The sequence below is a fragment of the Taurulus bubalis genome (assembly GCF_910589615.1).
Source record: "Taurulus bubalis genome assembly, chromosome: 4".
NCBI classification, from domain to species: Eukaryota; Metazoa; Chordata; class Actinopteri; order Perciformes; family Cottidae; genus Taurulus; species Taurulus bubalis.
The window spans coordinates 4716133-4740724 of record NC_136592.1 but is presented as its reverse complement, the minus strand read 5'-3'; the positions used below and the strand labels follow the sequence as shown (position 1 = coordinate 4740724).

General features: G+C 43.0%; 3 protein-coding genes across 4 annotated transcripts in view; all 3 read right to left on the bottom strand.

Annotated features, from left to right (window-relative positions):
* Positions 1-646: 646 nt before the first annotated feature.
* fam219b (family with sequence similarity 219 member B) lies at positions 647-6497 on the bottom strand. Of its 2 annotated transcripts, XR_013770987.1 has the most exons (7): positions 6360-6497; positions 5805-5913; positions 4310-4403; positions 4135-4212; positions 3333-3384; positions 1756-3036; positions 647-1663 (listed from the first exon to the last, which is right to left on the bottom strand). XR_013770987.1 is itself a non-coding variant. In XM_079217286.1 (6 exons), the coding sequence occupies exons 1-6, from the start codon at positions 6426-6428 to the stop codon at positions 2887-2889; spliced, it is 552 nt and encodes a 183-aa protein (XP_079073412.1). In that variant the 5' UTR covers positions 6429-6497; the 3' UTR covers positions 647-2886. The 2 variants fall into 2 exon arrangements, 1 of the variants encoding a protein (XP_079073412.1); XM_079217286.1 differs by having other exon boundaries at positions 647-3036.
* An 834-nt stretch (positions 6498-7331) lies between these two features.
* Positions 7332-10173, bottom strand: cox5ab (cytochrome c oxidase subunit 5Ab). Its single transcript, XM_079216640.1, has 5 exons — positions 10041-10173; positions 8607-8723; positions 8178-8299; positions 7640-7762; positions 7332-7468 (listed from the first exon to the last, which is right to left on the bottom strand). The coding sequence occupies exons 1-4, from the start codon at positions 10111-10113 to the stop codon at positions 7649-7651; spliced, it is 426 nt and encodes a 141-aa protein (XP_079072766.1). The 5' UTR covers positions 10114-10173; the 3' UTR covers positions 7332-7468; positions 7640-7648.
* A 3185-nt stretch (positions 10174-13358) lies between these two features.
* The window catches only part of LOC306735532 (synaptosomal-associated protein 25-A-like), a 32755-nt gene continuing 21521 nt past the window's right edge, over positions 13359-24592 (bottom strand). The window contains exons 4-8 of the mRNA XM_079217012.1: positions 24131-24179; positions 19333-19450; positions 15692-15811; positions 14605-14749; positions 13359-13761 (exon numbers count right to left, since the gene is read on the bottom strand). Coding sequence (XP_079073138.1) covers positions 13693-13761; positions 14605-14749; positions 15692-15811; positions 19333-19450; positions 24131-24179 — 501 coding nt within the window. The 3' untranslated portion in view covers positions 13359-13692. The remainder of the gene's footprint in view (positions 13762-14604; positions 14750-15691; positions 15812-19332; positions 19451-24130; positions 24180-24592) is intronic.

Genomic DNA, 24592 nt, shown 5'->3' with positions numbered 1-24592 from the left:
GATTTAAGGTATGTGGAAGTAGCACCTGGAAGTAAATTAGTCATTTCTCTGCACGATAAACAACATGACAGTGAGTATCGCGCAATGTTTCAATGCAATAGTAGAAAATAAACTCATTGTAATGTAAGGGCCCTCACAGTGAAGTGGAGTAGCTATTGCACTGAGAAAGCAGCGTGGCTCCATGCTGCCCCCTTGTGGCAACGACCACTGGATAGATGTATACGTTATTCATCCCCAAGGGGACATTTGTTTGTGGCGGCAGCAACAACAACAAAACATACTCTGTTTATAACGGTTAGTGCAACTATATATATATATATATATATATATATATATATATATATATATATATATATATATATATATATATATATGTATGTATGTTTATACTCTCTTCATTGTATATCCACCACATTGCACTGCACCTTAACTGCTTCTCTTTTGCACTCTGGACAGATGCAAACTACATGTTGTTGTCACAGTACTTGTACTATGTGCAATGACAATAAAGTTGAATCTGAATACTACTCATTTACAGTAGATCATAGAGTTAAAACAAGTAATTGATAAACTAACTCCTCACACAATCGCTACCAGAAATTATTCTCAATCATTGTAATCAGAGTCCTACACATGGAAGTATAGATAATATCTTTATTTTAATAATGTAAACCAATAAACAGTACAATCAAAGATTGAAGAAAAAAGATGATGTTTAGATAGTGTTTACCATCGTAAAATAACTGAGTTATTGCATTTAGCACTCAATAACACAACATTGTCACAATGTTGTATAACAAGTAGATTGTCCCAATAGTTGCATAGTACAGGTGAGTCAAGTGTACTTGCTACAGACCACTGGTGTTAAGTGCAATATTTGTGTCCAGAGAAACGTCGTGCAGAGCCAGAGGGGGATCTATACACTTTAAATGCAGCTGTTGCATTTAAAGCATTTACCTCAGGCTTGTATCAAGTGACTCACACTCAAGTGTAACAGCAGAATCCGCTTTTATCTCCAAGTCACCCACATTAGAACAACAGAGAAACTGATTCTCAACTCCTCTTCCTCTTCAACAGTCATACTCTTCCCAGTCCTTGCAAGTCTTTACGACGGTCAAGCGGCCGGCTATACCTTTCATTTGTAGGACTCAGAGTCCCGCCTTGTAACGGCCAGTGTGGCCTGCAGGTACGTAAAACAGCAGTCACCCATCTATCCTGACCGCTACGCACTAAAACAGCAATCAATTCAAACTCGCTGTATTTGACTCATTTGTGGAAAAGGCAAACTACTTTCTGATTGCTCACTCACACACAAACACAATTAATCTCCTGAAAAAGTGATTGCTGTCACTTAGATATTTTGCTAATGCAATTTAAAAAAAAATAAAATATGACCGACTGCAACAAGAGTGAACACGTAGTGGGGAAAAAAAACCTGCCATTTTCAGCACATATATAGAAAACGGCAACAGACACGTCACAAGAACAAAAAACTAATACAAACACAACTGATGTACGCAAATACGATCCGCAAACAGCAAGAGGAAACAAATGCCTTAAACCTTATGCAAATGTAGTTTACTGGCTTTGAGCTGTAACTACGTCTAGTGTCCCCGATGAAAATACTAATAAATAAATACAATATTGTGACCCAAAATCTGCCCTCCACACACACACACACACACACACACACACACACACACACACACACACACACACACACACACACACACACACACACACACACACACACACACACACACACACACACACACACACGTGATGTGTTTAGGATGACACAGAAAATGCAATCAATAAAATCTATTTTTGAATTCTAGGGGAATTTAAATGAGCAACATATTGACGTCTTAATGACAAGATCCTCACTTCCATGAGGATCTGAGATATATTTTGCGTTGTGCCCGTTTTGGAACAGCTTTCTGGACGTTAAAACATATTTCTACAACACAGAGATTGTAACGCAAAGCACTTGAGTAACTGAACTTTTGTTTTCTTTGGTTCCATTCACGGCAGTGTAACATTTGGTACTCTTACAAACGGTGGATCACCTTGTGGGACGACTTTCTTCTTGGTATGTAGCCGTTTGCTCAACGGCAGCTTGTAAAAAGTAATAAAGTCTTTGTCTTCTCGAACCCAGAGCAAATAATATGGGCGGAGCAGAAGATAATCCTAAAACAGGCTTCTCTTCTAGATAGCAATATTAGCTAGAAGAAAAGAATAATTACACGTGTGCTAAAAATAAATTAAGTGGTTTCACTCAATTATCTGACGACCTATTTCAAATTTAGTGCTTTGCTTCATATAAAATATAAACCATATAATTAAAGTTGTTCTTTTTGTTAAACAAGGTGTCTAGGACAGATACATTAAAGAAAAACAGATAAACATCCAGTTAATGCAACAAGAGTCAGGGAATGATCATGTGAGGTGCCTTCATATAGTTAGTGAATTAATAACTGGAAACGACAGTAACCATCTGCCCACTGGGGGCAACGAGGACGCATCCCATAATGTGCTCCATAATGGAGCGCGGGCATAGTTAGCATTTCATTAAAGTTCAATAAAAAGAAAAGTAGGTCAAGCTTTGGGGTCACAGTGAATAAGGCTTGTTCTCATGGTTTTCTTTCTTTCTTTCCTTCTTTCTTTCTTTCTTTCTTTCCTTCTTTCTTTCTTTCTTTGCGTGGGTTGAGCGTCTCCGTGCACGCGGTCCTGCAGGAACGGGGTGTTTGGCTTCAGAGCTGGAGGTCCTCAGGCAGCACAGCGGCGTAGCGGGATTAGAGAGAGGGCCTCAGGCACGGTGACTAAAGTCAGGGGCAGGAACTGGTGCCGCGCCTTCGGAAAAGGTTGCAGTGACGGCACCGGGCGTCACTGCACGGAGCAGGACGGGCCCTCGGAGCAGCAGCACACAGAGGAGCCCATGGCTTTGGGCGGGATCAGGTCCAGGTCCTCGTCGTCGGGGATCTCATCCAGGCGGTAGCCGTCCTGGAGAAGCTGCTTGCTTAAATCAGGATGGACCTGGAAGGTGAAGACATGACATCACTATAACTAATAATCACTATTTTTCATACCCCGTGATTACTTGTGCCTGTTGCTGTGACCCAAACGTAATACATGTTTGTTTGTTTTTTTAAATTGGGTGGAAACTGTACTGACCAAAGCAATGTTTAAGTGAAACAAAAATAGAGCCACGGTTTATAATGACACAAAACAATCGTTGAACCTGTATGGATGGCCCAAAAATAGATTATATCACACCCACGCAGCTACAGTCACACAGCCAGTTTGTCTGTGTGGTACGTGGGATTACTCACCTCAGCTGAAGAGTATCCTGAGGAATACTGCTCAAAATCGATCTCTTCATCGCTGTAAGGACAAGTACGACAGGTTCTGTCATTCTGATGGTAACAAGTGTGTGTGTGTGTGTGTGTGTGTGTGTGTGTGTGTCTATCTGGAACTAGAACGTGTCCAGGTGGCATGATTTTATTGCGACATGTAAAACGTCCAGTGTTGCCACGAAGTGTTGCCAAGAAGTGGTAACAGTAAATCGGCAAGTATTTCAGTGCTCGGTTTGCTGCATATAGAAGGAATTCAACAACGCTGTCACGCGTATAGAGGCAAAGTCCCGCCCGAGAAGATAATGTTTTAGCTTGCTTGAATTAGGCCATGAATTGCATGTTTATGAGTTAAAAAGATTATTTTACATGTCAACAAAGTCCTGTTTTGTATTAGTGTGAAAATACATAATTCGAAAGAATCCACATCCAAAGGTTATGCTACGATACCTGTGTGTTTCGGCCCGGGACTTACTCGCACAAAGTGTGACGAGCTTGTGCGCGGATAAAGCTAAGCTACCTAACTAGCTAGCCAGCAAGCCAAGGTTGTAGCGCTCATGTTGGCATCGATGACATCACTGTGCGATGGAGTCTTTCAGTGAGAGGCCTCACACAAAACCAAATGACACTATGATAAACCCACGAGATAATGTTTTAAATTGATACATTTCATGGCACAGTTTGAGAGGGATAAAAAAAGATTTGCCTCTTTCCGTTGACTAGCATTAGTCCCATGGTGGAAAGGGGAGGGACTCCGCCTCCATACATGGTGTCACCTTACCTGTCTGAGTCCACGGCAACCAAACTGTCCTCAGCGTGCTGACTCAAAGCAGCGTAGCCCTTGTTATACTTCACCATCCTAAAAGGAGAAACAGAAAGAGTAAAAAAATTAAATAATTAATCATCTCCTCCTTTGAGCTTGAAGCTCACATCAGCTTCGTCTCTCCTCAGCGTACCTCTTCGCTCCTTGCCTGGGCTGATGCGTCACTGGAGGTCCTGGTGAGAGAGCTTTCTTCTTCAGTGCCTTCCTCGCCATCTCCCTGTGCTTCTCTGGAAATAATGCGGAAAAATGTTTTGTGCCGACTGGGACTGACTGGATGAGAGTCAGTGCAAAAGGTCACAGAAGAAGTTTGTAACACCATGTCTTTAAAAAAATATTTTTCGTCTCAGTGTAGGATTTGAGATTTCCCGAAACTTCCTACACACACTCTCGGCAAATGGAAAGTCTTAGACAATAACTGACGTCACTGTAGTGGTGCAGATTCAACACGTTTACAAGACTGATTGAGAACAACAATTTGATCAGGGGAAAGAAAAGCAAATCAACATTCCCTGTATGAGATGCTACTCATATAGAGCGCACGGCTCATGTTTCTTTTTTCACTATGTTCTTGTGTAGAAGCTTGTTGTTATTTCAAACTATGTATCTCCACACCTGCTGTCCTATCATTTGCCTCTTACTAGGATTTTATACTTTTCCCCCCTTGCGAAAACACAAATTTCTGAAACTAGGGCCCTCTTTGCCGAAACTCTACACACGAAAACCCAAAACGTATGCAAGAAAAACTCTATAAACTCTATAGACAAGTGCAAGCCAGCAAGTGGGTCAAAGCTCAAGGTGCAATGTTATGAGAAAGTAGTATGTCCCAATTGAATGCATACTGCATGCTACAGTATATGTGCACTTTGACAGGGCAGCTGCAGTCAGTACTAAAAGAAAAAAGATGCAATTTGTAACACAGTGACGGTGTTCAAGCTCTGATTTATGTGTGTGTGTATATATGTACATATATATTTATGTGATACACATTAAAGTGCACAAGTTTAAATTGGGTTTAATTAGTAGTTTGATGCCAAAAGTAAATGATTGATCAAAATCAACTCTGTTCCAGTGCCAGTTATTTTCCCTTTTCCAATTTACTGAGCGTTGAGTTGTGAATATATTTAAAAACAGAGAGGCTCAAAGAGTCTGTGAAATATACGGCATGTGTCTTTTGCAGTCTCACATGATAAGATTCACACCCGTCGACACTTTACCGTGCATAAAGTCCAACAACACCTCTTCTCTGCGTGGGAATCCTCCTTGTCCGTGACATTTGCCTGGCTTCACTCTGGAATGTGCGGCTGCTCTTTCCTCGTAGACACCAAATAAGTATCTGCATCTTAGAATCGTCAGTCAGCAGCACAGAGTGCAGACATGTTTGTTGCAGAGACCTTGACAGCTTATGGTTGACTTGTCTATATGGAACGCTTTCTATACACACCGTGGGAGATTTTGCTCATCAGTGTCACATGACTCAAACTCTCCAGACACACAGTCTTTAGTGTGTGTGTGTGTCGTTCAACAGTGTGAACCACACTTGAACTCATATGAACAGTTAGGAAGTGACTCCTGGTCTACAGGCGGGTAGCCTAATGGCACTGGTCACGATGAGTCAAGAACTTGCTTACGTAGTTTGAGGTGGATGGCCGGAGCCCTGGACATGATGTACGGTCCTCTTTTCTCCAACGGCCGGATCCCTCCATCCGGGGCCTTAGGTCTTGTGCCGTTACTGGGGCCCTGCGGTCGGAGGAAACGAAGAATAATCAGTGTGCGCATGCGTGTGATGGACGAAGACTAGAATATAACAGTGATTAAATGGCGCCACGTAAACAGCTAAACGGCCAGACTGGAAAGTTGTTTTAGGGTCGTCACAAAAATGTCACTCTAATGTGATTAAAAAATAATTATAAAAAAAGGTTTATAACTAGTTTATTCAAGCTTTTTTTTTAAAACTCCTCCAAAATTTCCCAGCAGTCCATTCGGTCTACCAGAAGATAAAATCAATTTCACGTGTGCAGCAGCTCATTAATTACGTCAAACTTGTCAAAGCCCAACGGACGGATAGTCCCCTCTCGACACTCATTTAGTTATCACGGCTCCTCGAACTGTCCGAGCTCGTCCACTAGCCTCCCAGTTACTATTTACAAGCTAGTGTTAGCCGGATTAGCTCGAGCCGACATTACCGACACAACTTGTGGCTGCGCTTCGAGCAGGGTGTCCTTCTCCGGCTCCTCCATGATGTCGTTCATCATCTTGGCTTCAGCTGTCACAGTTTACCCCACGACACGGCCATGTTGACAAGAGCCCCACCGGCGCGGGACTTTGTTGTTTTCTCTTCAGGGACAGGTAGGCACTTCAGTTAGCGACGCTGCGTGACAGCGGCCATGTCACTTCCGGTCAAATTTACAAAATAAAGGTATTTTCTCGCTTATATGTTGTGTTAAAAAACAAACATGCGTGTTGGCCAAGAGGATTATTCAACCGCAAGGTTTTGTGCCGTAGCGTTTTCGTAGTTTGTCACTAAACCATCTAACCAAAAATAAAAGCCCAGTTAAACTAGAAACACAAATAAGTTAAGAAACGGGGAAAAAGAATAAATGATAACATTTATTTATATATCTATAATTGTGTAGTTTAACACTAAGTATTACAAAACTACTAGTTTTGTAATACTTAGTAGTGAATAATTAGTATTAAACTCAATGAATAGTCTCTTGTTCCGGTTTACCACAGTAGATGCATTGCATTTCATTTCCCAAAAATACAAAATGGTGCAATGACTACCGTATATTGCTTTAATTATTATTTTTGTTTTTATTATTATAGTGCATGCTATTGCTACCCCCCTCACTGTTGTTAAGAACAAGCCAGAAAGATTTCCAGCCGCTTGTCGCCATCTGGTGGTTGAGAAAAAACCTCTACTGTCTCCATGAGAAAATAACATCACGTTTTGCAATGTGAGGCTAAATAAAACAAGCAAATGTTTTATAATGACAAATAATACAATGTATTTTATGTGGTTAATGCTTTGTGAAAGCTCTGTTGTCATATAGCTCGTGTTGTCACTTCTGCTGTTGGTGTGACTGACTTTACAAACTTATTTGTATTTATTAAAAGGGGTTACATTGTGGATAATGAGTACAGCCAAGACAAAAGATTCTTAAATTATTGGTTTTCTTTATTAGGTCCACCATTTTGTACACAACAGGACAGCATGGATTTAAATCAACAATATAGACATATTTGACAGGAGAGAATCAGGGGAGCTCATCTCTTTAAAACATCAAATGACCTGCAGAGAGAGGAACACAAGATATTCTCAGCTGTAAGGAAGTAATATGCAACATAATGCACGATCTGCTGTACATGTTTAGCGTAGGCCAGAAAACTCGCAGGGTTTGAGGCAGTGTTGGAAAACATCAGTACACATCGACTTCCCAAGCTACATGTAGTGCAGGCTCACCTTGACAGTCTATAACTTGTCAATGCCCAGCTCTTCTGGTGTTGAGATACCCAGTTCTGACAGGGTCGGCTTTAGCTCTTGGATCAGGTAGGGATAGATGTCTTTGTGAGGGCCTGCTTTGTCCTGCAAAGCAAAACAAAACAAATCAACATATGTTGCAAGAAGCAATGATTGGTCTTAAACAATACAATCTGGTGATCTAATTTGCTATGGGATGGCGGGTTGCATTTTACATTTTTAAATGTTCTTTTTCTTACTATCATTAAATATGTTTGCTTAATAAAATAGTATAATTGTATACTTTTTACCCCAGTATTTGGGTGAATGTAATATTTGTGCTTTATTTCTGAAGAAACTGTTGGATACTTTTTTATTTAATTTAAGTGTGACACTATGAACTCCTAATGTGGACATTTCTGATGCGCTACGGTGACTGATTCCGTTTCCTGACTTCTGTTGAGGCGATTCACTGAAACCATGGTCAATAAAAAGGTTTGTGGCGGCCCTATAGTGAACCTATTAAGGGACAGTCACTCGCCTTAACGGCCTCAAGGATGCGGACGGCGCTGGCCAGGTCATTCAGTCTTCGGCAAGCTCTTAGTGCCGAATCCAGGATCTTGGCCTCGGGTACCAGGTCATACCCAATCAGGGTGTTCATGCCTTTTGATTAATAGAAAAAAAGCCTCATTACTTTGAAGAATTAGCAATAATAAGAACAGATACAAACAACAAATGAGAGAAAAAAAAATGTTAAATCTTATGAACCATCAACTCATAGAACATTAAAATGTTGCTATAGGTGGTTATAGTGGTACCATTCAAATATATATATTCAACACAGGTCGGATATTTGTCTGAATATTTTTCAAATGAGCCCAATTGCAACCATGACAATGACCCAACTAGGAACAACAGGCAGAGGACGTGTCATCAGAATGTGTTTAGCACAAATTGTCAACAAAGTCACCTTTCCTCAGTTCCCAGGCATCGATGTCGGGTTTGCTGAAGTAGGTGATCCAACGGGCATCAAACTCCTCGTCTGACTCCACCTTCCCATGGGAGTAACATCTGGAGGCCAACGGAGCTGGAAAACACACGAGGCAGAGCATAGATTGCTTCACATGCTTTTAAATATAAGTGACAAAACAAGTGAACAAGTACATGTGATGTATTAATAAATGCATGCATGTTCTACAAAACCTCTTTTTTTTTTTTCTAAAGGATCCAAACTCCAGCAGCAATACAAAAAGGTGCATGTCTAGAATTGGCCAAATCATTATAAAGCTGGATTTTAATACTTGACTCTTTGCGCTTTAGTCAGTGATAATGGCTTATCAAGACTTGTTATCGTGATATGTCACGAGCCTGGCCTTACTTTTCAATATGAACTATAATGAGGTCATGTCAAATTACAAAGAGCCAAGCTGGCAAAACAGAACACCCTTAAAGGCTTTTAAGTCAAAGCATGTTGGTTGTTTTCATATTACTGTCGGTGAGCAGGCAACAGAGACATTAAGGCCCGGATGACTTGTTTCAAGACTAAAATGGTCCCTTCTATAAAACATCTAACAACTATTCTCATCTTCACTCTTATTCAGACTTACAGTACCACAATGACATACACGTGCACACTGCACAGGTCTAGTAAGTCCAACTCCAGGATTTCTGCACAGCACATTCAAGTTCACTTGTATCTCCTTTCCTCAACAGGTCATATTGACACTACAAATCAAACTGAAGTTAACAGCTCCTTATTTGAATCCCAGTTACACAATACAATCATACATATACATATCATTTCTTGGAGCTAACGAAAGTGGATTTGACCTCGTCAGCTGTTGTCTGAAATGAATAGACACCCAAAATACTGTAAGCTATACCTCAGGGAGGTCAGTTCAGGACAAGTGGAGTTCAAAACAGGACAGGTCAAATGGGAACATATTGGCATCAAAACAGGCCAAAAACTAAAGCATTCAATGCGCACATAGCCAGCTGTATGTACTTTTAAACATTTAAGCTAGGTATATAGATAACAAATTACACCGGTTACGCTGGACATTGCAACGTGTTGATAACAGCTGCGCATAACCTGCGGCCACTGACGCTCCTGAACTAACCGAGGAGGGTCATCGCAAGGTCGTGACTCTTTCGCTAACATTAATTTCGCGGTTGCTCATTTAAAATACGCTCCGTGAAGGTGGAAGCACAGTAAAATGTCCGGGTCGAGACCACAAGGTTGGCAAACCACAAAAATAATTCAATGTCACCCGAAGCTATGTGCCGCACAGCAGCAGCTAAGCTAGGTGGCTAGTTGAGCGCGCTGACTGCAGTCGTTTTAGTGACCGAGTCTATTTAATTTAATATTAATAACGGTTATGTGTCCACGCGGAGACGGGCCTACCTGTGTAGCAGGGTCGTGACCGAGCCAGACTCCGGGCCCCTGTGGCTGACAGTCGGAACACTGCTCGAAACATGGTACCGCGGTGGGTGCTAACCGTCCTCTGTGTCAAAGAGGGAGACTCGGAGCGGACAAATACGAGGAGGGCGACGCGGGTCACGTGACTGACGGAGAAAGCCGAACGCTGTCGAGTTCTCGCCGCTGATGGGTCCGTTTCATAATCACGTGCTATTATAGAGCAGAGAGCTGATTTCTCGCTGTGTGTGAGGGACACAGATTGTAGTGGGTTGGACATAATGTGTTGACTGGCATACAGTGGGCTTATTTATTCAGCTTTGAGATTGCTTCAGGAAGACGTCCTGATTAAACTTCAGATATGATTATTTATTAGCGCTCAAGTGACTTTGTATCAATGCTGTGACTTCATGTGCACTTCATACACTGAGCAATACTATTATCATATGTGTGTGCACTACTGTTATATATTTTGTGCCTTATTTTTATTTATTTATTTACCTTATGTTTATTCTAATTCTGGCAGACCCAGCAAAATAAGGTTTTCATTGTATAGAATAACTGTCTGTTATCTGTGCATATGACAGTAAAAACATCTTGAATCGTATTGCCACAGCTGTCAAGAAAAAGGTATTTTAGAGTAAATGGCATCCATTGTGTAGCAGAGTTGAGTGAGTCATGCCCCCCAAACACTGGATCATACACTTCCCATAATGCAATTTAATAGCATCTTTCATGAGACCCTCCATGCCTGGAAGACAACCACATCTTTCAAATTCAACACACCCCTTTTACAAAATTGTGAGTGAGATGAGCTCAACGAAAGAGAGAGAATTGAACTTCATTGGCTAATAATAGAGGTGGAGTGTCCCTTTAACATCACTGCAGAAGTCAAGACACAATACCAGCAGAGGGAGCGCTTGGTCTAAACATCTCTCTGGAGCCCTGAGTACGCTCAAAGCGTGTTGGTTTTATTTATTGGTCCAGCAGCCAATAACTTTTATAATACGTGCATGTGAGGAGCTGCAGAACTGATATATTCCATAATAAAACATCAAGTTATCATTTAAGGAGGTAAAGTTATGTTGTCTCTAATGAACTACAAATGACCATGTATGTAGAATTTATTTCATGTTGACAACATGGATGAAGATATTCATCCATTTTATTTTGTCTTTGTGTGGATGCAAACACATCACATGCATGCACAGAGGCCATGTTGCCCATGTAACCAAGGTATAGCGGATTACCCTGGTGTGTGTGTGTGTGTGTGTGTTTAGTGACGTGGTAAACTCTAATCCGCCCTAAGCCCAGGGCACCACACTGGATGTCCATTAGTGTAATGTGCTGCTGCACATCTTCCCTTCTCTCTCTCTCTCTCTCTCTCTCTCTCTCTCTCTCTCTCTCTCCCCCTGTTTCTTTCTTTCTCTCTATCTTCAGTATATTTTGTTGTTGTTGTTCTTCCATGCTACACCACAGTGCTTTAGATATCTGCATTGACGTTGCATATTTGAGCCATTTAGCTCCAGTTTTAGAGCAATTTACGACTAGTTAGGATAAGCTCGCTGACCTCTCACCTCCCAGTGGAAAGGTCTCAAGTTGAAGTGTTTCTTGATGTGATGAGCATAATATAATGTTACACTTTTGTTACATTGTGGGCTGTAAAAGATATACGACATAGCACTAACATAAGTCTTCATAGGGTGAGTAAATCTGCTGAGATGTATTTTCTTCCTTATATCAAGCTGGGTCATGTGACGTGTGCGGAGGGTCAAGATTGAAGTCCCTTCACAACTATCGCCCCTCGGCGTCAGCGGAGGAAATGACTGTTGACGCCATGGAGAACTCAATCTCCCTGAAATGAGAAAATTCAACAGAACATGATTGGAGAGGAAAAGGGTGTGATATTTGAGAGCAGATGGGATTGTTTTCACTGTAAAACCTCAGCTGCCTTTTTATTATTATTTATTTACATAATTAATAAAAAAGCACTGCGTCACATTCCAAGTGGATCTTTATCTTCTTTTCACCCGATGCTTGTGCCTAGAACTGAAAAACTCCCATTCTGATCACTAAAGGTTTTTATTTTTATTTACCGTGTCTCAAGAGTAGTTTTTACATCACAGTCCCGGTTCTGCTCCATTTCTTGCATTCACGCGTTGTCGCTTTTGTCTTTTGAGGGATTTGAAGCTACATCTGTCACAAATGTCTCAAACCTCAGGCTGTTTACTCAAACCAGTATTGAAAGTCATACAAATAGAAAGGAAGCTCAGTTTGGTTCTACAGTAATGATGGTTTTATTGGCATTTTCCAAGGTATTATTTTACAATGATGGTCACAGTCCATAAAGGTTAAAGAGACATGAAACAAAAAGAGTGACACTACTGCAGATAAATATGGGCCTCTCTTCCGTGTGGCCTACATTTGTAGCATGCGGTTGCCATGTCAGGATATTTCTGTCTGAAGAAATGAATAATTCAGTGTCTTCTAGCAGCGGTCGGACATGCATAACACACTTAATGCACTGCTTGATACTGCTGGGGTCGAGACGTGGGTAAAGCAGTCTGGCCTGGCATGTGGAGAGGTTGTGACCTCCCCTGTAAACTTTGCCTAACAGTTGAGTTGCTTGCTGTTGAACCCGTGACCTTTAGCAGAGCTCCACCTGCTTTTATCATCGATCACAATGTTACCTGTTATGGTTAATGCCCAAATATGTTTCTGATGCCGTAACACGAGTCCCATCGACGATGCTGTTCAGACCACAGCCGAATGCAAAATATTCGCTTATGCACTGGGGTGTTTATGACAGAGATATTATGGATTACAACAAATCAATTCAAGATTCAACCCTCGCTTTTTGACTGGTCAGATTTAGCTCCCTGAGGAAAAGGTTTAATACTCTACAATGAATGGCATCGAATTGTGTTAATACTGCTCCATCTAAGAGTTGGTTCACTAGTGGTCAGGAACAACAACAAAGAAAAGTCACGTCTTCATCCGAACGGCTCCACGTCAACATTAAATGACTTGGTGTTATTCAAACAGTGGCCTTGGTTACAAGCTGTGAGGGCTGCATGTTCACTATGTTCACTGTGGCCTTATCATGTAGCATCACAACACCCTAACTGATGAACACGTGGCGCGTCTCACACGGACAACGCCAGGACACTGACATGATGGGGGACGGTCATGTTGGTACATACAGTTTATATTACACACAGACTTAAAAAAAGAAGAAAAAAAAAAGAGCGCTGAAGAAAACGGGAACAAGTGATCTAAGTCGATGAAGCCATTTAAGAAGCGCTATGTACAGCGTGGAGACACTTTGAGTGGATGACGTGTAACCGAACTATATATTTGTTAACAACATTTCAAAAGAGCGACGACACAGAACAACAGACGACAAGGGGAGGGAAGTGAGAGGCATAATCGAGAGGTGGGGGGGGGGAATGTATGATATGTGAATGTGTGCAAACCTCTATCACAATATAAGCATGGTTTTGCAGCGCCTGCTGTCGAGCATTGGAAGTGGGCGCTGGGCAATGGCGGGGGTGAGAAGGGGGGGGTGGTGTTGTTTCTTTAGGGTGATTGGGGTTAAACGGGGATGAAAGCACTTATTTTCTTCTTCTTCTCGCTGCATTTAGCCACTGCCCAACATCTTTGTAGCCCGCTGGTTGGCCTCGTCAATCCTGGTCTTGTTAGAATCGGCCTGAAAGAGACACACGCACAGTTCAGCCAGCGGTCGGCGAAGGTGTAGGGGAGGATGCATGTTTAAGCATAACTGTGGCTATCTGTGCGTGAATCCATGAGTCATGCTGACTTTGAGTTCACTTTGAGGAAATGAGTGGTCGCGTGAAACAACCTATGCGAGAGCCCCTTTCAGCTTGCCTAATAATCACGATCTTTGCATGAATCTGCGGTTATGGCTAACTTATCCGGCCACTTATCGGCTGACCTAATCCCCCTGCATATTCACATTTCTGGGAAATACGCTTGAAATAAACCACAGATATCCTTTAATGTAGATAAGCGTACTGATTTCATTGACAAAGTGGACAACATGGACGCGTAAACACTCAGATTTACATCCAGATTGTGTCCATTGGCAAGTAAATCAGCCGCATCCCCTGTACATAGCCTAGTATTGAGCATGTAATCCATGCTAAACATCAGCTAAATACTCCATAGATTAGCTAGCGTTTGCTCTAGATTTGCTGCCTTTCGTTAATTTACTTAACCCTCAGTTATGAGATTACATTGATAAAGGCAAATAAATGGTTATTTATCGACCTTTTAATACGACAAAACTCTTTCTTGATCCTCACACTGTAGATCCATATTGCCAATATTTAGAGCATCACACCTCTACATGTAAACTCTGTTGCACTACATTTCTCCACCTACGATGATAGTTTACTCAACCCAACTAGGACAGGTTGTTGCAGTGTAACAACTCAAATCAGACTTGTTTCCACCAATACGTATGAATTTAGAACGGCGAAGAGGCAACGACATGAAATGACCGAAATCCGATATTCTCATTGAGCCGTACCTTCTCCATGATCCTGTCGACCTGGCGGTTCTGGGTGTCGATCTCCTGGCCCATGTCCAGAGCCATGTGACGCAGATTGCCAATGATCCCGCCCACCTGCTCCAGGTTCTCATCCATCTCGTTCTCCCGGGCGTCCTCCGTTACCCTGGAGCACACAGGAGGAGGGAAGCGGGCCAAAGATCATGTTGGGATCCATCACAGTGTGCTGGAGAGCACAAACCTCACTATAACGGCGTGGCACGGTACGCAACATATGTCTATAAAGTAAATAAATAAGTCGGTGAATAATAAATAACAATGTTCTTGGAATTCAAATGTGTTATATGGCCACATGGCACACTTTACAATCGCACACTTTGAGCCGTCTGGAGATTCAGCACCACGGACAGCACTCTACATCATTCTGTGAGAGTCCGGTTTTCCAAGGAATTGGAAAAAAAACTCAGCTGGGTCACAAGATAATTAAAACACAGCTCTGCTACACACATTTGAATTCATTGCTTTTTTTGTGGATAGTTTTACCTGCTCAAGTTTTGAAATGTTTTATTCCAACGACAAAGTTTAGGGTTCGACTTTTAGACTTCTGACACTAGTGATGGGGGAGGAGGGTGAAAAGTAGACGTTTATTTTGAAGTGGTCCCAAGTGAAATAGGCTGAAAACTAGTGGAACAACATATCCATCAGGTCGTTGTGTCCAAATGTTGCAATTTAGTTTTTTATTTTGCTGTATTGAACTCTTATTGCTGCAGAACGTGTCCTGGTTCTTCTGCACAGTCCTTCAATCTGTAAGCCTCAAAACATCACAGGGAATTGAGATAAAAAAAATTCCAATCAGTCCCGTGGGGAATAGTCTGAAAACACAAGTGAGCAACTGACACTATGCCCATAATGATGGTGATGAAGTGTCGAGATGAGTCTGAATGGGGCCATTTATTCCAGGATGAGTCTAAAGTAATATTACGTAAACAATATCACACACGGCACTTATGCAAACACACACAAAGCAGCAAGCTTGCCAGCTACACACACAAAAGGGACACACACACACACACACACACACACACACACACACACACACACTACTTACCTGCGGATGAAGCCCCCGCTGATGGCCATCTGTTCACGTTCGTCCATCACTCGAGCCCCCGGCTGGCTGTTCACCACTCCATCCTGGTTCGCTCCCCAGGCCTGGCCCCCGCCCTTAATCCTACCACACACACATTTCAGTCAGGGCCAGTTTAACTGCTGCGTTGTGTGCTTGTGTATCGATGCTTGTATATACTGTGTGTGTATATATATGTGTGTGTGTGTTTGCACTTGTGAACATTACCCAGACTAGTTGTGCTGCGGGCGTGCGTGTGAGGTTGTGCGTATGCATTTCCATGTGAGTGCTTGTTTTATAGCAATTCACAATATTCAAAACTCTCATACTGTGTGTTTGGAATGCGTCGCATAATTGTGGTGTCAAGCCAATTAGTCTGCTAGAAGCGGCCTGCAGGCCACGTGTGATAAGACCTACATATGAGCGTTTGCAATCTGTGAATAATTGATCCGACGTGCAGATCAATGGAATATGAGCACAAGAAGCCGTGTTCGAAAGGTTCTCCTCAAAAGGTGACGAGCACATACAGAAGAGCACAAACACAGAACACATAATGACCAGACTCCGGCCGGAGGGGACACGAAAACACACGTGCAAAGTCGAGAGGACGTGCAAGGCGGAAGACATGGTGCACGACGTTTAACACGGGGGAGGGGGAAACACGCAGAGAAAGAGCAGGATCAGACACACGCTGTATCTAGTGAAAGAAAGCCGAGCAGTTAGATCCATTGTGGAAAACCATATCCAAAAATAAATAATAAAAATAATAAAACAGTGAGTGAATGGTGATCATTTTGCATGCAAGACTAAGTAATACAGTAGTAGTAGTGATGAGCCCTTCATTTCATCTGGATGTAGGATGATACTGTATACAGTCAAATAAGCAAATCTAATTCTTAGCATTTGTTTTATTATGCTCGGAGCATCTGATGAGCGGAAGTCACCCCGGAGGATAACCCAATGAACACAGTTTAAATAAACAAATCTGTGTTTGGTCACTCTTCAATGAAAGACAGCACGATGAGGCGAGCCACGCCCACCAGGTGCTCCATTTTATAACAACAAGCAAGAATTATTTTTCACATGCTATTTGACACTGGCATATAAAGACGTGTATATGAGATAAAACACATGACCACAACCACAGGATCACATAACAAGCGGTTCGTGAGAGGGAGAACCAGAGAGCTATAGAATAGACAAGATCTGAACCCAAAAACAATCATGTATGGAAGCGGGACCAAAAAAAATGGACCAGATGGAGGCAGCAAACTGCTAATATAGCTTCATAAGCTGCAAAAAAATAAATAATTCAAGCCAAAATCAGGTGGTGACAATTAAACAAACACCAACTGCTACAAAAATGCCGGCTGTGATTCAAATAAAGCAGATTAGTTGCGTGTGCTAGTGTCAAGAATCCTGCTCAGCCCTGTTTTGGAGGAAAAAAATTGTCTGTTAAAAGGCCTACTCAATCTCCGGAGTGGATGTAAAAATAATAATAATAATAAGCAATGAAAACATAGAAAAAGAGTTAAGAGACTAAAATGTGTCATTCTCGGTCCGATCAAACACAGAAGGTTGTGTTTTTTGGGAGTTTTGTTTCAAGTATTTCCTCAAGAAAACAGCACTTCTACACTAATGCAATTGAATAATTAAGGCATCGCAAAACATCCTGCTGCAAACCCACCAAAAATAACCCACACGTAGCCATTCTTGGTATGTCAGCCCCTTGTGTTTTCTATAGCTCTGAGAGAGACAACTGTATACAGTACGTGTATTAGTCCCAGAGTATGACATGAGGGCCAGAGACCAGATCACACAGCAGTTTGGCAAAACGGGCGTTGGGGAATCCACCTTCATATCGAAGCTTTCACACTACAATACATGGTGTAAGAGCTTTAATATTAAAATGGTAGCCCCCGACGTTGAGTGTGCTCAAGTTTACCTCGCTCTTGTATGAGAGTCCTGAGGGAAGACAGGCAGGGGCCGACTGAGGCATCCTATGTTACAACTTGTAATCGGGGGGTAATTTGTCAAAGTTGGTGTGTAAAAGCTTAAGTTAGACATTTTAGATGTCTGTGTTTGATTATAAAGCTACTGGACTGGTGATGAAATCATGCCCTGACTGATGTTAAGGCTGGCAATGTAACCAGTGCATGTGCTGATGGCCTACTGTCTGACAAAGTAGAAAATAGCATACAGTCAAGAATAAATTAAGAAATCACCACATCTAAGAATTGGGACTCCAAAAATACTACACGCTGAAAGGAACAGTTTGACATTTTTTGGAAATATGCACATTCGCTTTTCTGCAGGGAGTTAGATAAAGAACTATGAGGCTACCACCAGCAAACAGCTAGCTTAGCTTAGCACAACAGCTGGAAACCGGTGGAAACAGCTAGCCTGGCTCTCCGCAAAAAAACAACAACTGCCAACTAGTATTTCTAAAACTCACTAATTGACAAAGATGTAAATGTAATGACATTAGAGGTGTTGGTAGGTAGATTGTGTTAGCTTTGAACGAGCATGGCTAGCTACTTCCCCCTGTTTCCAGTCTTTGTGCTAAGCTAAGCTACAGACTGGAGAGCGGTAGCAATCTTCTCAGCTAACTCTCGGCAAGAAGGAGAATTAAAGTATTTCTATACTACAAGAGCCCCAGGTAGTCAATTAATTAATATAAAAACATGTAAAACACAAAAAAAAGTCTTTCTACAAATGACAACAAAACGGATAAAATTCAAATGAGTAATTTAGTGGAGAAGGCAACTAGTTGATTTATTCTTTGGTTGGAATTTGCCTCATGCTGCTGGTTGGGTGGGGTCAGAGGGGTGTGGTGGTGGGGGTGGGTGCCGGGGCCCAGATCCCTGCTGACACCGCTACCTGCTGGAAGAGAATCTCTAATCCAATGTGGAATGAAGGGCTTTTTTGGTCGATGACAAACAGCAAAAAAAACAAAAAAACATCGGAACCTTTCGTGCAGATGTGTGTGTCGTTCATGCACACCCACACCCACACACACACACACACACTCTCTCTCACATGACACACACTCTCAACACATGCAGCACTGGTGCCTGTTCCGGGAGCGTGTTGCTGCTGTTGCTGCTGTTGTTGTTGCTGTCGTGGCTACGGCCCGACCGCTCACACCACAGGTCACCATGCTCTAACACACCAGAAGCAGGCGGGCGGATAGAGAGGCAGGAAGGCAGGCACTGAAACACATGCAGTCGGGCGACACAGGCAGCACCTACTTGTTACAGGGACATGAACATAGACCACAGAACTGTCCTAGATTGTTCAAATTCTTTTCTGCATCCTTCATGTCCTTATTGATTTGGTCCATCCCCTCCTCGATGCGCTCCAGTTGTTCTGATTACCAACACATTGTCATTGTTTTTGTTTGTTTTTCCCAGCAAAAGAACGAAAGCACGTGAGAAGAGAAGAGAGGTGGAAGAAGTTGCGGGTGGAGGGAGGGAGGGAGGAGGGGGGGAGTAGAGAGGGTGAACAGAGGAGAAGAGACAAAAAAAGACATTGACTGTGACAAGAGAGACATCAGACATCACCACCACCACCACCACCACCAGCACTGGACAGGCAGAAGCTCGGGGCTCCTGGCCGGTACCTACTTTTTAATACATGGGCATATCAGACCACAGCATTGTCCTATATCTTTTAAATCTCTCTCGGCCTCCTTCAGGTCTGCGTTCACCTTGTTCATGCCCTCTTCCATGCGATCAAGTTGCTCTGGTGAGGATAAAAGGCATGAGAGCAGTGAAATAAATTTGACTGGTTGTTTTCACCAGGGCTGGCGCACTACGCTACAGTGCAAGAGAGGCAGAAAGTGGCTTTGGCTATGAAGGCAAAGCGGGCTATGGATGAATTTATTTCCTTGGAAGTCTACAGGGGTTTCCGACAGCTTTTGTCTCCTACCTCCATCCAAAAGTGACAAAGTGTTGCATCTGAGCGGCTGTGTCGGTAGCCTGCACGGCTCACGTGGTGCTGGGTGTTTATTCTGAGTATACTGCGCGTCACTGGGAGGCCGTGATAGGCTGAGCTCGATTGAATAAATGAGCGGCAAAATCGATGAACGAATCATGAGACGAGTATTTTACGAAAAGCAGCATTCAGGCACGCGATGTCACCGATGCTTCTTCACTCAGATGGTCAGAGGGGCACAGAGCTATAAAAAGATCTGATTCAAGGTCGGATCCTCTCTCTCTCTCTGGTTAATGGTTGGAGGACAGGATACCAGTAATCTCCTTCAGTGGAAAGGGGCACTTTGTCTTCCAGGGGAAGAACTTTGATTAGTCACATTGTAGCGCAAGAGGACACAGATGGTCATAAAACACTCAAGCTCTATTGGAGCGAGTGCTGCGGATCCAGTGTGTTGGAGCGAGGCAGACCGTTACCGGAAGTCGGTCTCCGCCTGTGATCGTAAACAACGACCTTGACCACTGATCTCACTCTCTCTCCAAAAAGCCAGAGCTGTTTACACAGAGCGCTAAATAAATGGTGCGAAATCTTAGACGGATCTTAAAAGCTGAGGCGAGAGGATCAGGAGGAGGGATTAAGATGAATTTTTCCTGCGAACTGGACGGTGCAGTAGACGACAACTAAATGGCCTCCAGCAGTAATCCCATGGCAGTGTGGGTGGGGGATTGAGTAGAGAAGGAACGAGAGAGAGAGTCATTGTTTATCTCCTTAGCTTCGGACTGCCGGGCCAACCTGCCTCCTCAAGCCGTCTGAGGATTATCGAGTGAGAGCCTCCCTCTTCCCTCCTCTCCCACAGTCAGCCAACGGTTTAACCAATAAGGGAGCGAGACTCATTGCCGCAAAAGCCCCGAGCGGTGAGTCCCAGGTTAGATTTCCCATCTGGGGACAGTTTTTATGTCGGACGAATGTGATATTCCATGAATTGAATGATCTGGTCCTTAAACGTGGGAGAGAGCTGATGATGACAGTGGTGAGAAAACTGGAAGAAAAACAACAACAACCTGCAGCTGAAATCTGTTTTAAATTCTCGGTTTTCTCAACTGCACCGACGAAACATTTTAATTTGTTCGCGCTTCGATTCGCGCCTCTGACTAGCTTCATCTCCATGGCAACAGTGGCCCCGAGGATCATTGTCGAGTTTTGAGTCGTGAGCCACGGCGAGATGACGGACAGTACACGGCTTCACAGAAACTAAGTTGAAATAATTACAACTGGTGATGCAAACCTACAAGATTGTTACATTATTCAGGTCAAGTGAAATCAAGAATAGTGATTAAATAAAAACCCTGAAATGGGAACCCATTTTTTCTCGGGACGACGTAACATTACAAAATGAAAGTTTTAGATTTAGGCAACAAAACCACTTTGTTAGGTTTAGGAAAGACACCTTTGAACTTTGAAATAGCTACATAGAGGTAGAATTTAGTACAGGTTATGTTAGGCCTTAAAATAACTAGGTTATTGGGTTGAGGTACCACACAGAGTGCTTTAGCCAAACTGTTACGGACAGTAGGTTTAGGCAACAAAACCACAACAACACTTTGGGTTGACAGTCTTGTGTTAACTGGACCCAATCCACCATGATTGCTCTTTCTCGATATTTAATACTACGTCACTAGCTCTGTTGCATAGTCACATGGATGCGTTTGATTTGTGAGTCCACCACTTTTACAGCCTGCAGGAGATGTAACCCAACCGGCGGTTAGTGACCCGAGCTGCAATCCATCAGCCCTGTAATACAGGTCAACATGCATGTAATAGCCGAGCAGGGAGGGACTCATTAGCTGCAGTGAGACCTCCACCACGGGTAATACTTCACTGCAAGAAATGAAAAACCTCCAAAGTATGACCTGCGTGTGTAAAGGGCAGAGGGATTAGCTACACGCCGGTTTACGGCTCAACCAGACGTATTAATGGCCACGCGCGTGAGAGGCTATTACTTCTGAGCCTCGTTTTTCTTTCATGGCGATATTAGAGGGAGATCTTGATGTAAATAACGCAGCAAATGTGTCAAGGCATTGTAGAGGCTCGCGTTTGGCAGCCATTGTAAACGGGAGGGAGGATCTGGGAGGGGGAGGGGGGAGGAGAGACGGAACGAAAGAAGACGAGAAAAGAGCTTCATCATTACTGTAACCAAAGTGATCTCCAGGCAAAGGAGCCGGAGAGGAAAGAACGTGCAGAGGTCAGGAGAGGGAAGCGAAATGGAATGAGAGCAGGGGCTAGTGGGAAAGCGGAGAGGGATCGTGGGACAGAGAAGAAGAAGAAGAAGACGGGAAACGGAGAGAGAGAGAGAGAGAGAGAGAGAGAGAGAGTGAGAAAGAGACAGATGGGGGATCGGGTTAAGAGGACATTTGCCGAGAGGCAGAGGTAATTTAAATCTGTGAATTGATTGCTGTCCGACGGGGGGAAGAAGACAGGAGGGAGGGAGGGAGAGGAAACAGGCTATCTGTTCCTCTGACAGGCCAATTAGGCTGCTCGCTCACGCATGGAGCGACGCACAAGCGAGGGCCCACGCTCACCACGGGGCCACAGGAGGAGCCCGTACGATTGTACCCGACTTTCCTATTATATTTTGTTTTAATTTGCTGATTTAAAACAAAAAAAAAGGAATATATGTCTAAAAAAGATGTAATATCATGTGATATGTGTCTTGTTCCTACAGTGCCCCTGACCTCGCGTTTGCTTTTCTGTTTCGAGGACCTGGGAGTCTTTTATGTATTTAAAGAGATGTTATGATTAATTTAGTTTGACATAAATGAGTCAGTTATATAAGCTGTAGAACGCATTTTGAATTGGCGCCGGCTGGCAGTGTTTTTCTCGGGGACAGTTGGTTCCGCTGTGTGACAGTCGACGAGGGACTGAAACAAAAGATCTGATGCACTGACACGTTGTGTTTTTTTGTTGTGTCAAAAAACTGGAAAAGAAAAGAAAAAAAGAGTGACAGTAACAGAGGTGGATTTGTGGCTACAAAACCGCTAATCTTGAAGTAAGGTACTACTACTGATGTTATTCGTACTGTCGTTCTTTGTTTTACACAGAAACGGTGTACATTGATATTGTTGGCGCCGGAGCGGTTACGGTGTGGACTGTTGTCGCGCGTGGCCTCTGGTTTCTCGGTGGTTTAACTGGCAGTGACACCGAGCGGAGCGTGCTGGTCCCCATGTGAGCGTTTTATGAGCGACTCTGTTCTTCATCAGCTGCAGCAGCAGCAGCACCTGGGACTGGCAGACAGATCTCATCCCCGATATCTGGAGAGACTCCGGACATTATATATAAACAAAATCACAAGCTACTATAAGAAAATGTTAGAATATACAGTATATATTCTCATAGTCCAGGCAGAGTTATTGTAGGAAAATGATGGTAATGTTATACAAGTGTTCAAACCTTTATACTGTGCTCATGAACAATGTTGGTATTTTATAACTTCGTGACTGCGGAGGAGGGCCCACAAACTAAATTTAGTACTGCACTCCCGAAAACAAAACACCGGATCCTGAATTTCTCACCATGCAACTCGATAGCATCATTTGTTAGACCCCACCATCACTTCTACAAGTTCCTCCAGAGCATTAACGAACTTTATGCAACCGTTTTCACCGGCTGAGTTCCCGGATTGGCGGAGTGCTCCTTTAATTCTTAAAGCGACAGTGTGTAGGATTTGGCAGCATCTAGCAGTAAAGCATGTAGCCAAGCGTGTAGAAAATGGGGAAACGGGAACGGCCCCATCTAGAGCCACTGTTTGGTTTGTCCATTTAGGGCTACCGTAGAAACATGGCGGCCTCCGTGAAGAGGACCAGCTCGTGAAAACACAACGATTCTTATTTTTAGGTGATTATACACAAAAGTAAACCTACTTTTTAATATTGCATTCAATCTCTGCCCCTGAACTGCTTCACACTGGCCCGTTTTAATGGTGGATCAAGCTATAATTTGGGCAGAACTGGAGAAGATGTGGAGGAATACGAGAAAGATAGTTTGACATTACCGGTCAGAGAGAAGAGAATTTCAGTAAAGCTGAAGTTTAAAGCGGTTTATGTATGCGTTCTAAAGCTAAAATATAATCAGTGAGATGAACTTAATATATATGCATTTGTGTGACAAGTACAGGAAGAATGAAAGCGCAGCACTGTGATCGGGAGGCGAAGCAGAAGGCCGGCTCAACAGTCCCATCCAGTACAATCACGTCAGCCACATTACTCAGACTGCAGCGGAGGTTACTTTTAAAGAAATAAACGGCCCGTCCACTTTAGTAATTATAGAACCATAAAGGTCATCTGTGCTGTACATTTGACTGGGACTATTACTGCGTTTATACTGGACGTACTGGTGATGGCGACTCGCCCATTATGCAGCATAGAGAGAATCGGTAGTGGAGCAGACAGACGTTAGAGAGACAGTGTTCAGTGATCTCTCTCCCTATCAACTTACCTCCCTGCTCATCCAACATGACCAGAGTCCTGATGCCGGCATCTTTACTCTGACGGACAGACAGACAGGAAGGGAGATGGAGGAGGGGGGAAAAAGAGAGAAAGAAGAGAAGTTGGGAAACGAGGAATAAAATGTGACAGAGCAGCAGAGGTTAACAGAGCAGAGCCATCAGGACAGCAGAGGTGGGTCAGATTACAGTCTGAAACCACTTTGTTTGAGCGTGGCTGCTCTCAACGGAGACAGCGTGATTTTAAAGGGACATTTTGGTAACAATATTATCAGAAAATACGAATATTTTCCAGAATCTCAAACTATTCCTTTTAAATTAAAACGGCCATCAGTAAAAAAAAAAAAAAAAAAGCATTACATTTGACCCAAGAATGAAGCAAAATCATGCGAATGAAATAAACGCGGCTCATCACTAGAATCATATTACGTCTTTTAGCTAGAGAATGGAAACAT